The sequence below is a fragment of the Myzus persicae genome, unplaced genomic scaffold, assembly GCF_001856785.1.
Source record: "Myzus persicae strain clone G006 unplaced genomic scaffold, MPER_G0061.0, whole genome shotgun sequence".
NCBI classification, from domain to species: Eukaryota; Metazoa; Arthropoda; class Insecta; order Hemiptera; family Aphididae; genus Myzus; species Myzus persicae.
The window spans coordinates 125341-138410 of NW_019104024.1; the positions used below are offsets into that span (position 1 = coordinate 125341).

The following is a 13070-nucleotide window of genomic DNA, read 5'->3' on the forward strand; positions in this document are numbered from 1 at the left end:
ATTTTAAATTTAGGTGTAAATTAACTAGTTAAAATATTTTAACTTTATTTATCTTGACTAAAGTAACTTAATGTTCTATAATTAACGTATGAATTTATAACTAGTTTAATTGACCTAAGAAATAACTTATATTAATTTAATATACATTATGTATATTTTAAATATTAATCCATTTAATATTAAAATAAAAACGTTTTTGAAATTGTTGGATTTAATGGTTTTATACGTTATATTATTAATATTATTGCCGATTTTAAATTTATAAAATGTAATATGTACCTACCACAATTTTCTTCGTAAAATAATAAATTGTATGGATATACGTTATGGGTATCATATTATAGTCACAATAAATATTCTTTAAGACGAGTGATCCACTATTCACGTAATAATTATTTTGAAAAGTATATCATTTTTTTTTTTAACGAGTTAAGTCAATGTTTATTTTCATATAGGTATAGCTATTGACATTAAATTGGCGTGCGAATCGAATTTATTATTTGTTAACTACCTACATTACAGCTAATAATATTTATGTAATTATTTTAAAAATCTTTTTGCAGTGAGCAACTCACACTTATAAAATATTATGAAGCATATTATTATAAGACGTATCTGAGAAAAAATATTTTTTTAATATTACGAGACTGCTTCGACGGTGACGGAGAATCGAAAAACAAATAGACTACGATGGATTGGAAAAAAAAAACCTAGAAAAACGCAGCCTCCCGTCGCCGCCGCCGCCGCCAGTGGCGTCCGGGCGGCGTCGTGTCGGTGGGAGTCTGGCGGTTGGACTGGGTGGTGGGTCGGGGAAGCGGCGGCTACGCGTTTTGTTTCGTCGCCGTACACCACACCCACCCGCCAACTGCGCCGGCGGCGGCGGCGCATCCTCCCGGGCCGTGGCGTCGATGGGCGGCGGCACGCGATTTGCTGCCGCCGCCGCCGCTGCGGCGCTGTGCGCGAGCCGGCGCCGCCGGACCGGCGGCCGAGTCGGCCTATATAAGGGCCCGTCCGAGCTCATTCGGCATCCATTCCCGCATCGTTTCCTCTTCTCGATACTTGTCCTCTCCCGGACTTGTCTCGATCGCGTTCCTTTTTGTCCGTTCCGTTTCGCTCTTCAGCGACTGCTCTTCTCGACGAACAGGTTCTTCATCTCCCGGGATGATTTTTCGAAGCGCCGTGCATGCGATGGTCGTCGCGACCGCCGCCGCCGCCTTGATCAGTCTTCCGACCTACACGACCACAACGGCTCATAGTGGTAATATATTTTTTATTATTTACAATATTTTTATGTTTTAGTCATACGGTAGAAAATATTCATGTCTCCCTGATTGTATCATAATATCAATATATTTAGTATCATGTCAAAGTTTTCATAATTCTTTTTTACAACAATTATAAAATCGTATTTAATTTAAACTCATAGCAACGCAATAATGTCTTAATAAATTTGAATATTTCTACCATTCGGCAAAATATAATTAGGTACAATATTTTATTAGGAAATTGTTTTTATTCGTCCGTATAATAATGTATTAATTTGGTAAAAGTCTTTGTACTTTCGTCGTGCTTTATACGAATTTTCCAATTCAGTTTATGACGATCTATTTAAATACTTGCGGTATCATGATTTATATTGCTTATACTATACTGCAGTTGTTAAATTAATATAATATTAAATGGACGAATATTTGTGTTTTATAATTATTGTTATTGTTTAGTGATTTATAAATATGTAGACAATTATGATTAGTATATTATTCTCTTTTCTTCATATTTTGAGTTATTATTTTAAACGATGGGGTAGTAATATACTTAAGAGTTTAATATTTGATTATTAAATATCATTATTTATTCATTATAATCAGCATGCTCGTCGTAGATTACATTTAAATAATCCTTGTGGGCCTGTTTATTTTTGTTAGTCCATTTTGTTCCACAAAACGTAATTTCTATTCAATTAAAGTATTATGTTCTATTATTTATATTTCTGCTGATTTTCTTTGCGTTAGAAATTCATGTTAAAAATTTACTTCAACAAATTTTGCTTCGACATTTTGAATTTGAAAACCTATATGCATTACTATTCTATTACTGTATTTTTGTTCAGGAAAATAATCGATTTATAGTTACCTATATCATAATTATATGTGCCCATGTTCTATCAATGTCTTAAATATTATTGTTCAGTGTTCTCGCTATTATCATAAATATTTCGTATAATATTTCCCATTTTCGTTGATATTTGTGTTAAATATAATTGTTTTCTCTATTGTATCCTAATTATTTCTTATAATAGGTAGTAATTGATACAATAAACAATAATAGATGCATAATAGATATACATTTCAGTTAATAATATTCTACATTATGTTTCTAATTGTGTGATTTTTAAATTTTTATCAAACTATTCATGTAGGCATATTTTATACAAACGCAATTCCATATAATCGTTTAAAACTGTAAAAATATTAGGGGATTAAATATTTGGGTGGTTTTCATTGGGTTTGAGCTCTTGTGTCTCCCCCTACAAATATCGAGTCCCGTAATAATATTTATAAATGAAACATCATTTTCGTATATTTTCAAAACGTATATGAGGTACCTTTAATGCAATTTATCAGTAAGGCAGTTTCGTGAAATTCATAAAAAAAGATCGCTGAACTAATAATTAATACCTTTGTATATTTTCGAACACAAATGCAACAACAATAGGTCAAATGGTATAATATAGTCAGGAAAAATGATACCCATACATCCTATACCTATGATTCGTATTATATTAAAATATTAATATTAATTATTTTCCGCCATTGATTTCTCTCCGTCAACGTTGTTCTATTTTTAGCAGCAACAGTTGTATTTTCGTTTCCCACGTAGTAGTAATAATAACAATATGTATAATCAAATACATCGATTAGCATACAATAACAAACGACGTGTGCGCGCGCTTGACTGGGCTGTTAGACGATTATTTATCCCGTGCACTCGTCATCCTCTTTCACCCACTTCGCGCCCACTCGAGTCGGCGTCGGTGACCATGTGCGCCAAACAACAACAACACCAGTAGTAGTAGTAGCAGTAGTAGTAGTAGTAGTAGTAGTAGTAGTAGGAATAATAATAATAACTCTTTGTAAACAAAAACAACGACTCGACCCAACAGGTTGTTGCCGTTTATCGACTGTGGCTCGTGCGCACCAAACGTGCAGCCGGCTCCGTTCTTCTCGCTTATATAATCTAATTAATATTTATCATCGTTTTTATTTTTATTATTACTATTTATTATTGTTGTTGATTATCATTCCATTTTAACATCGGAGGGGGGCGAGGGTAAGCAGTAATGAATTATTACGTTTTCCGACTGTTTCCCATATTATTGTACACCTACCTAACTAAATATTGTATCATTTTGCCACCCACGACACTTGAGTTCTTTATCAGCCATTGTTTACTCGTTGTTATCACAATATTATTCTGGTTCGGGACTTCTACATAATGATAATAATATATGTAATATTGCTGTAATATAACGGCAAGTTTTCGGTACCGCTAATCAAAAACGTGGTTATAAAACAATACAATAATATACCTATGAACAACATTCCTATATATTAACGATGACGATGTCTTGTGCGCAGAGTTATTAATCGGTATAGATGAATCCATGACAACCGCGAAACCAGCAGATAATCTGACAACCTCGAAACCGGCAGATACGATTGCAACCATCAAACCAGCTGTTAATACTACGACCGTCAAGCCGGCAGCACCAGTACCAACACAGGCGCCAATGATCAGCTGTTACTGCAACCTGCCCGAGTGTTCAGTGGCCGCCGGGGGAGTTGGAACTTGCTCCACCCGGCTTGGCTGTTATTCTGAAGTTCAACCAATCATTCCTGGAATCGAAGAGGAAATCGTGACCCCGGCCCCAACCAAATCGAACAACACCGCTAACGGATCAGCTGTTTCTCCAATCATCCCCGAATTTGAACAATCCCCGGCTGCTGCAACCACCGAACATGCATCAGTCATCAGGGGATCATTTGGATGTTTGGACCAGCTAAACTTCGCGTGAGTTTATAATAAAGTATTAAATAATAATGTATAGGCATCTGCATAATATGTATATTATACACGTTTTTACATCTGCCGTGGTGGTTCCAGGAGAAGAAAATCATGACAGGGTGTCGGTCCCCCCCTCATCTTCACTATATATATATATATCAACAAACAGTTTTCTTTAATTTGATCGTATAGATTTCCTCGTGATTCATATGTACTTTGATGTCTTTCATCGGAATAACTAAAACGTGTTTCTTAAATACGTGTACACCCTCACAATGTATATAAATATAGGTGCAGGCGTCAATGGGTGGTGATGAGGCTACACAACACATCCACACTTTCTCACCCCTTCTCTCCCTTCTCTTAATACGTTAATTAACTGGATCTTCCACGGCTGCCTTCTCGTGCGCGATCACATGTTCGAAAGCGTTGCATTGCATAATAATACACTGTATCATTATCAATTTATCACGATGACACCTACATCACATTGGTCATTAAACTTAAATTCGAGTAGCACATTCTACACACGCTTATATTATTTCTTAGCAGTGCTATGTAAGAGGGGTAGTCTGGGTAAAACGCGTCGCACGATTTTATACAGTCACTGCGTACACATATGTGTTTATTTAGTACGGGCGACGTGTACCTATACCTCCGACCGTTGTTTTGTTTTGGAAATATTTTCATATCGCACTTTAGTTATACTATATTGTAATGAATATAATAATTATGTTATACAGTAAAGTTGATATTATTATAGTAGTAGTTTAGATCTAATGTATATAGTTAAAATTATAATTCTTCATAGTACGAGTATACAATATACACCAATACCTAATGCTATTCGTTAATTGTTTGTATATTATGTATTGTGTTGTTGTAGTGTAGGTATTAGGTATATATTGTGTATTCGTAGTCGTTTTTTCATAGGTGTTTTTTTTTTTTTGGATTTTCTTTTCTTTTGTTACACAGCTGCGTTTTAGTTATATAGTATTACCTTTATCATAGTCATATGACGTTTATTGTTTGAGATGTATTTATCCGATAGCCATATGATAATCTACTGCGATTACTGCACACTGCACATCATTATATACCACAGCCTTGTACCTAAGTATTGTAGTTCTGCCTTAGTATCGTCGCATGATATACCTTCACACATCGACAATACTATTATTATACAACGTGTAACTTATATAGATATCGCGTTAATTACGAATCCTGCGTTTGGTTCTACGAACAGGGTTTTTTCGTTAAACGAGTCCTTCTGCTGCACAAGTTTACTCATGACTAATATTATTCCTTAAAAAGGTGGCAATGACGATTTCGACTGTTATTTTTCAAATCAGAGACCACTTTTGTATCCCACGGCACACATTTGTTTTCAAAAATTAAATTTTCAAGTTGTCATTCATAATTCGTCTTTATGATATAGGTACATATGTATACGTATCATTCATAACCAACGCCACACTTGTTCAGAATTTGTACACCCAACAGCTAGGTATGATGGCAAACAGAGTACTTAAAAAGTTCAGTACTTTCTATTCAATTATTTTCAATTTTATTAAAATATAACAAATAGGTACATCAATATTAGTTAAAACAGTCTATAACAAAAATTAAAAGGAATTAGTATTTAATATATCAATTTATTATCAATAAAAACATTTCATAAACTATTTTTTCTACTTGGATATTTGGCGAAACGGTTATCTATATCCTCCCTCGCCCCAAAAGACATAGCAAAAACTAAAACTAAATAATATTATTTTATATTTTACTTTTAAATTATTGCTATAGTTTCATTTTTTAAATTTATTTAAAACAATTCAATTATTTAGATATTATACGCATTACTACAACTAACTTATTCTGAACTCATGTGCATGCTAGTATTATAGAAACCTATTATACTTATACCATTTATGTCCTATTTAGTCAATAATTAGATAGATTATGCAATTGTGTTGCCCGTCATGCACTTTCTGCAACTATGAAAAATTATATCATCGTGTATAATATACTATTATTCTTATAAAAATTATGGTGTGCATAATACTGATTGGCATGTGTTTTTGTTTGTCTGTTTGTGGCGCGTTTCCGATCGTGCATCTCCGACTGCTCTCGTTTCTGGCAAACATAAATACAGAAAACAATCTTGCGATGAAATCCTGAAATCGATGGAAGCCGAATCCTCCGAATTCCCCATCATTCAAGTTCCTACTAACGGAGCTGCTCCCTCTGCTATGAACGATGGCGTCCATGCATTCCACTGTTGCCAAACAGAAAGATGCAACGGAAACCAATCGGGACCAGCAGAGGGATCCGTGAAATCTGCCCAGGCCGTATTAGTCGCTGAATTGAAGAACACTGTAGAATCCAACGCCATTCATGATGGCGGGCAAAATTCTACAGTGGGGGTGCCTTGGACCCCCACTGTCTTCTCATCGGTCAACTCATCGATCAACTCATCGGTCAGCAACTCAGATTTATACAACTCCAAACCAATGATCAAAAACGTAGAATTCTTCGCCAACACTAAGAAACTAAACACAGCAAGTTCAACCTTGTGGGATGCATATTTCGGCATTAATGCTTTATCCGAACCAAAAGCCCCGTCCGCCTTGCAATCGGACAACAGCTCCGAAGGTGCCTCATTCATTGAAGCCACCTCTCCTGCCATCCCTGCCGCGGTGCCAGCAACATTACCCGTGGCCGTACCAGACAAACAGGAGATTACCCACGACGACACCGTCGGCCATGTGGAACACGAAGTGAACGAGACCGTCAGCCATGTGGGACACGTAGTGGACGAGACCGTCAGCCATGTGGGACACGTAGTTATGAAACGTTCCGACCAGCCAAAGGGTATGTAAAATAACACGCTGTCTCTCACCAGCGTGGTTGTCATTAAGTGTATAATATTTACAATTTAATAACACTTTATATTTGTTGTTGCTCTGACGTGCTGTACATAATATATAACAATAATATAATGTGTTTGATTATTAATAATATTATACTACTTAAAATAATTTTTTTTTAACCTCTAAATAAATACATTTTATAAAAATCTTTTTTTTTTTAATTTTTCTATGATTTGTCATATGTTTTTTTTTTTTTATGAACTCCTTTCTTAATTAACTGTTGTGATTGTAAACGCAACTTCATCAATAATTTTTTTAAATGTCAATAAAAAAAAACGTGGTTACGACCATCAATTTGTCTTGTACTTTTTTATTACAAATGTATTGTACTTATATAATTATATTTCTTCTGAGTATAACATTTAGTCAGTAAGACAGTTGTATATACAGCAGAAACCTTTTATAATGACGTTCAAGTTCAACGAAAAACAGGTCATAATGTTTGTCATAGTAATCAAATTTTAAAAAGAGTTATTAGAAAACGAGATGTCTTACATATTATATTAAAAACAACAAATGTTGTCACTACAGACGTTGTCATTATAAACGATTTCTTCTGTAATCTGTATACACATATATATATATATGTATAATATAGTTGTATACACATGACACAGGCACTTACACATACACTACACATATATGGTTACCTATCTGACAATTGAATGGACGACAACACATTTTTCAATACATAATAATACTATAAGTTGTCACCACTTTTTTTACTCAATCGATAGAATAGAGGAGTATTATACCTAATAAATTCACAAGTGGTAAACTTATTTACCACGATGTCTGCAGCTGAGTGTTTTTGAGCGAATTCAAATCATTTCGTGATTTTATCATGTACTATGCACTTGTCTTAATAATGAGAGTTTCAATTTAAACCAAAAATCGAATATCAAGTAAAAAATAATAAAAAGTTTCAAAATCAGCTAACGCAGACGATTATATATACACTCATCCGTTGAAGTCCATTGGTTGTTAGAAAAAAAAACCAAATACAGACACAGAAAACATACCTAGGTACATCTCGTCAGAGCACACATCTAGCCGATGTACCGATGACGAACCGATCACTTTATCGTTTGTGTATCACATAATAGTATATACCACGACCGCGGTCTTAGGAAATAGGTACATAATGTAAGGTCAGAGACCTGCAGCAGTGTGCTGGTGTCCGCGTACTGCAAGGTAGTACCTACTGAGTAGCTGGAGACTAATTTTATGCCGGAGTTTAACTAGCGCAACTAGTCAAACCTCGTCTGTTATCAAAAATTATGCAACGATTACTGATGCGTTCGTACGCTGAAAATATTTAAAAAATAATAATAATTACCAACTCAATCGAGCAGGCGTTGGCGGCGAGTATAACTGCGACGTGTAAAAAAATAAATATAAAACATTTTATATATTTTTACAACTCACCGGTTTCCCTGTATATTCTGATAGCAAAATTTAATGATAACAACGAAATAGGACTGAAAGTTTGACTAGTAGCGCTCGAAAATGACCGTGTTGACGGACCACCCTGGCATCCTAGGGCAGGCCGAATGATAATGCCGGTTGTTATCACTTATTTTATTATGATATTTGATAGATGATAACACTTAAAAATAATCGATAGGTATATAATTATAATAGGTACTACTCTAGTCCGCGGACACTCGACCTTATACTTATACCCTGCGACCGTGGTCTTATCAACGTATGCGCAGTGGCTTGGCGAACAAGGAGGGGCTAGAAGCTTTGAGTTTTTCGGGGGGCTGTGTGGTTGGCTTTTAATAAATTAGGAGTTATCATATAATTAAGACAGCCGGAGGAAGTAACAATTGATATGACAGTTAACTGCCCTTATCGGGTTTTCTGTGGACTACAGTCTTGTCGGAAAACAATATTATTCGAGTTCGCCACGCCACCGCGCAATATCATAATTGATTTGAATTTATTATAAGATTTTCGTTTATGCGGCCGCCGAGTCGTCGTTTTCGTCATCGGTGTCGTCAATCTCATGCTTAAGTGCAAATATAATAGACTGCCTACGCATAATATAATAATAATAATATGGAATTAATGTTTTGTCGTGTGCAGCCGTACCGGTCCTAAAGCAGACGGTGGACGAGCAGGAGAACATCTCGGACTTTGACGACGACATCGCTGCCGAGGTCGCAGCCGCCGTCGCCACCGCCAAGACGCCACTGCAGTTGTCCCAGGAGGAAAAAGCGTCCTTATCGGACCAGTGGGGCCCCCGTCACAGTGGCGTGCCGGATTTTCTGCCACCACCCCCAGTCCTGAAGAAGAATTTTACTACTAAGTTATTCTCTCCGGTCGAGGGGGTGAACAACCACAGCAACCACTACAACATCCACGCCGTCAACAATGACAGCGACGTCAACAATTCGGTGATTGGTTTGATCTGCGCCATCGCCCTGTTGGGCGTGCTCGGCCTGTCCCTGTTGATGATGTTCGTGTTGAGAAACATCATCCGCAATACTGACGTGTTCAAAAACTACAAAGGGTGAGTAGTCCGAGTACCTATACACATGATATTATAATATCATATAGGTGATAATCACACGCACACACACACACACACACACACACACACACACACACATATATATATAATATATATATGTCACACGAAGAGCCTGAACGAGTTAAATGGCCGAAGTCAAGTCGATTTCAACTTAACCGACTGCAGACATATATCAAACCTAATAAACGACGAGTTACTTTTAAACAAATCCGATTTCGTGGCTGTGCCGCCGCTGATTTATTCTATGATTTCCGTTTCCCCGACCGTTATGAATGTAATTTGCAATTAGCTGGCACATTCGCTTCACCTGTCCGTATAATTATCGTACACAATTATTGCCATCATAACACAATAATGTATCATTATATACAGATGTTTTTATCGTTATTAATGTTGTCGTTGCGACGCGCTGTTGCAGTGTGTGCAGCAACCCGGGACAGCCGTGCGCTTGCCGGGGCGGATTCAGCAGGCCGTCCTCGTCCCACCCCGAAGCCGCGGCCGCCGCAGTCAACCGCAACGCGTCGTGTAGCACCGCGCCGTTGCTACCGCCGCCCAACCCCGGCCACCGCTCGCGCCGCGGCCACGCCAACCCCGGTGCAATGTACAACGACTCGACCGGAGACGCCACTTACGTTTTCACCCCCATACCCGCCGTGTCCGACAACGTGGCGCCGGTGAGGGTGGTCCGCCGTTGAGGCGCGCGCTCGACCATCGGTTCAAAGCACACCCGCGCAAAGGAGAAGGTACCTACCCATACTGTCAAGTTATTATTTTGCACTGTATTAATATTATATAAATTACGTCGTACCGAAAATGACGACGAACACGATGCATTGTTATTATTATTATTTTATGTCATTTCTTCGGTATTTAAGTTGTTATAATATTATACAATATTATTACGCGTCGGTAGATAGGTATATTATTATTATTATTACTGTTAATTGCGTGTTCTTTGGATAAGACTGATGACAGATATTTTTTTTTCTCATATTTCTACAAAATTAATTGCATACGTCGTTATAGTTAATTGGACGACCGAAAAGGTTAGGTCGCTATTACTATTATTTGTATTATTAATATTAGGCATTGATTATTGACTTTACCGTAACCCTGGTTCGGGTACTCGGGACATGTTTTCATCGTTTTTTAAATATTCCAAATCAATAAAACTTTTTGATTGTAGAAGGCGTACGTATTACATCGCGCACGGTTGAACTTCAGAACTTTGAAACTGAGCTGCGTAAATATCAAGTCGAGTTTGGTTGAATTCGATAGCTTCCGCAAACCGCTATTTATCATAGTTATCATAGTATAATTATGATGTTGACATTTGTGAAATTAATTTAAAATATAATATAATATATATACACGCACCTTTCTAATAAAAAATAAATATTATCCTTCATAGATCGATCCTGTATACTGTATAGGATACGCTCAGGAGTCGATCCAGCCAATTCACTTATAAATATTATTTTAAAACTATTATTTTTTCAAATATAACGTAGACGATAACAACCTTTAATATAATAACCTTAAAATAACCTTTCACTAGCTCAATTTACACTACAACAGTTATTTTTTTTGTCGGATGTGATCGCTGACCCAACTATAAATCGATTTATTAGTGGTAACGCGAAATCAGTATTACCTCAGACGGTTTGGTTCGCAATTTCTTCAACCCAATAAAGTTACAAGTTAACTACATAGTAGGTATTATGTACGATGTCCCGAGTTATCTCCCAGTATTACGGTGCCTAGGTTTAGTTATTCCATTTTATTTTTAAACAGACGCGAAGGGTGCCGGGAGAAAATGCCCTACACTTTGATCCTGATCCTGAGGGATCCTGTGGCGGGTTTAAGTAGGTACTATATACTATACGGATCGGTCGGTCAGCGTCATCATCCCTATATGATCTTGACGCCCTTTCCGGCACCCGCCCACGCAGCGCATTATTGCGTCTCATTTTTTTAACTATTTTATTTTATTATATTATTATGTATGAGTAATACTCATTATTTCATTTTGATTTAATTTCTAATAACGTTTTACGACAGAATAACGTGGCTCGTTTTCGTCGACCTTTTATTTGTGTTCATTATTGTTCAAAAACAATACGTTAATATAATTAATATTGTCATGTCATTTACACGTCAATAATTACGATCATATATTTTTCGAATTCACATTACATTCGCTCTCGTTTTTTATACAATATACTTGACGATTTTTAAGAATAAATAATGAAAAGAAATCGACGATATTGTTTTGAGAGAGAGTTTCGTTCAATAATTGTCTCGTTTTTATCTTGTTTCGTATTGTAGCCATTCGGACATTTTTCTTTTTTTTTTTCGAACATAACCTACATTTTTTTTATCGATTGTAAACCAGCCACTTTTCATTATCTCTGTCAGATTTTAAGCTCTTATTTTTATAATATTGTATGTACAAAAGAACATTTTACTTATTAATCATCGTCTGAGCAATTTTATTTTTTCTACCGCTCAAGTACTTATAATAACGAAAACACTCACTTTTAAACGATGACTTCCTACGTTGTCGCATAATATACTGTACTTAAACTATTAATTGTATGCAATATTGTAACTCCCATTAATATATGTTTTAATATATATACTTAAACTTTCGTAATTATAAATTCTGTTCATTTTTATTTCTGTGTAACTGTATTGTAATTTGTCTCCAAACTTATAATTTTTTTTTTTTTTTGCTATTATAAGTATTAATTATATCGCCGTTGGTAATGATTTTTACGACGATCGCAGTCTTTATACCTATTGTATGTTATAATAATTATTATATAATAGATGTTTCATAGCATTTACTACATTATTCAATATGCGATTGTAAAATATTTTCAAAATTATTCACAATAAATGATGAGTGTTTTCTTAGATATACTAATTGTATTTCTATTTATGCCTTATTACACCCATGATATCATTATATTATAATATTAACTGTATATTTTGACTTTTGTTCTGCACTCGGCGACACCACACCGCATCGTCACACGCATTATGCACAATATTATGCAGCGCACTGCACACGAACACTGCACACGAACATTGCACATGCACAATATCGCGAACCGGACTGTTGGCGGACGATCGCCAACATTATTGTGCCTTGTGGGCAGTCTCACTGTTTCTACCGGTGCAGTCACTGAAATACTGTGTTACCACGGTATAAGAAGAAAATAACATTGTTTTTTATGCTCGCACATCGCTATCGGTGTACAGTTTGAGTGCACGTCTTCGTCGCATCGTAATATCATAACTATTATCGTCGTTTTCAGTGGCAGTCGATCGTAATATAATACGAGTATAGTAAGTAGGTAGGCACATGTACATTATTATAATAGTATATTATAAGTATAGTATAGCGTTGTACGGCCCTGGTTTGATTACAAGCCTGGGCGCGTTAATGATCGTTTTTAGTTGAGTCGAGCTGAGTTGATTGGAAACATTTTTAAAAGCTTAAAGTTATAAAGTTAATAGTTATACTA

At 36.0% G+C, this 13070-nt stretch overlaps 1 protein-coding gene across 1 annotated transcript; it reads left to right on the forward strand.

Moving 5' to 3' along the window:
- The first annotated feature begins 1021 nt into the window (after positions 1–1021).
- On the forward strand, positions 1022–12458 carry LOC111037741. Its single transcript, XM_022320475.1, has 5 exons — positions 1022–1258; positions 3639–4071; positions 6221–6939; positions 9090–9516; positions 9956–12458. The coding sequence occupies exons 1-5, from the start codon at positions 1162–1164 to the stop codon at positions 10230–10232; spliced, it is 1953 nt and encodes a 650-aa protein (XP_022176167.1). The 5' UTR covers positions 1022–1161; the 3' UTR covers positions 10233–12458.
- Positions 12459–13070: the final 612 nt, after the last annotated feature.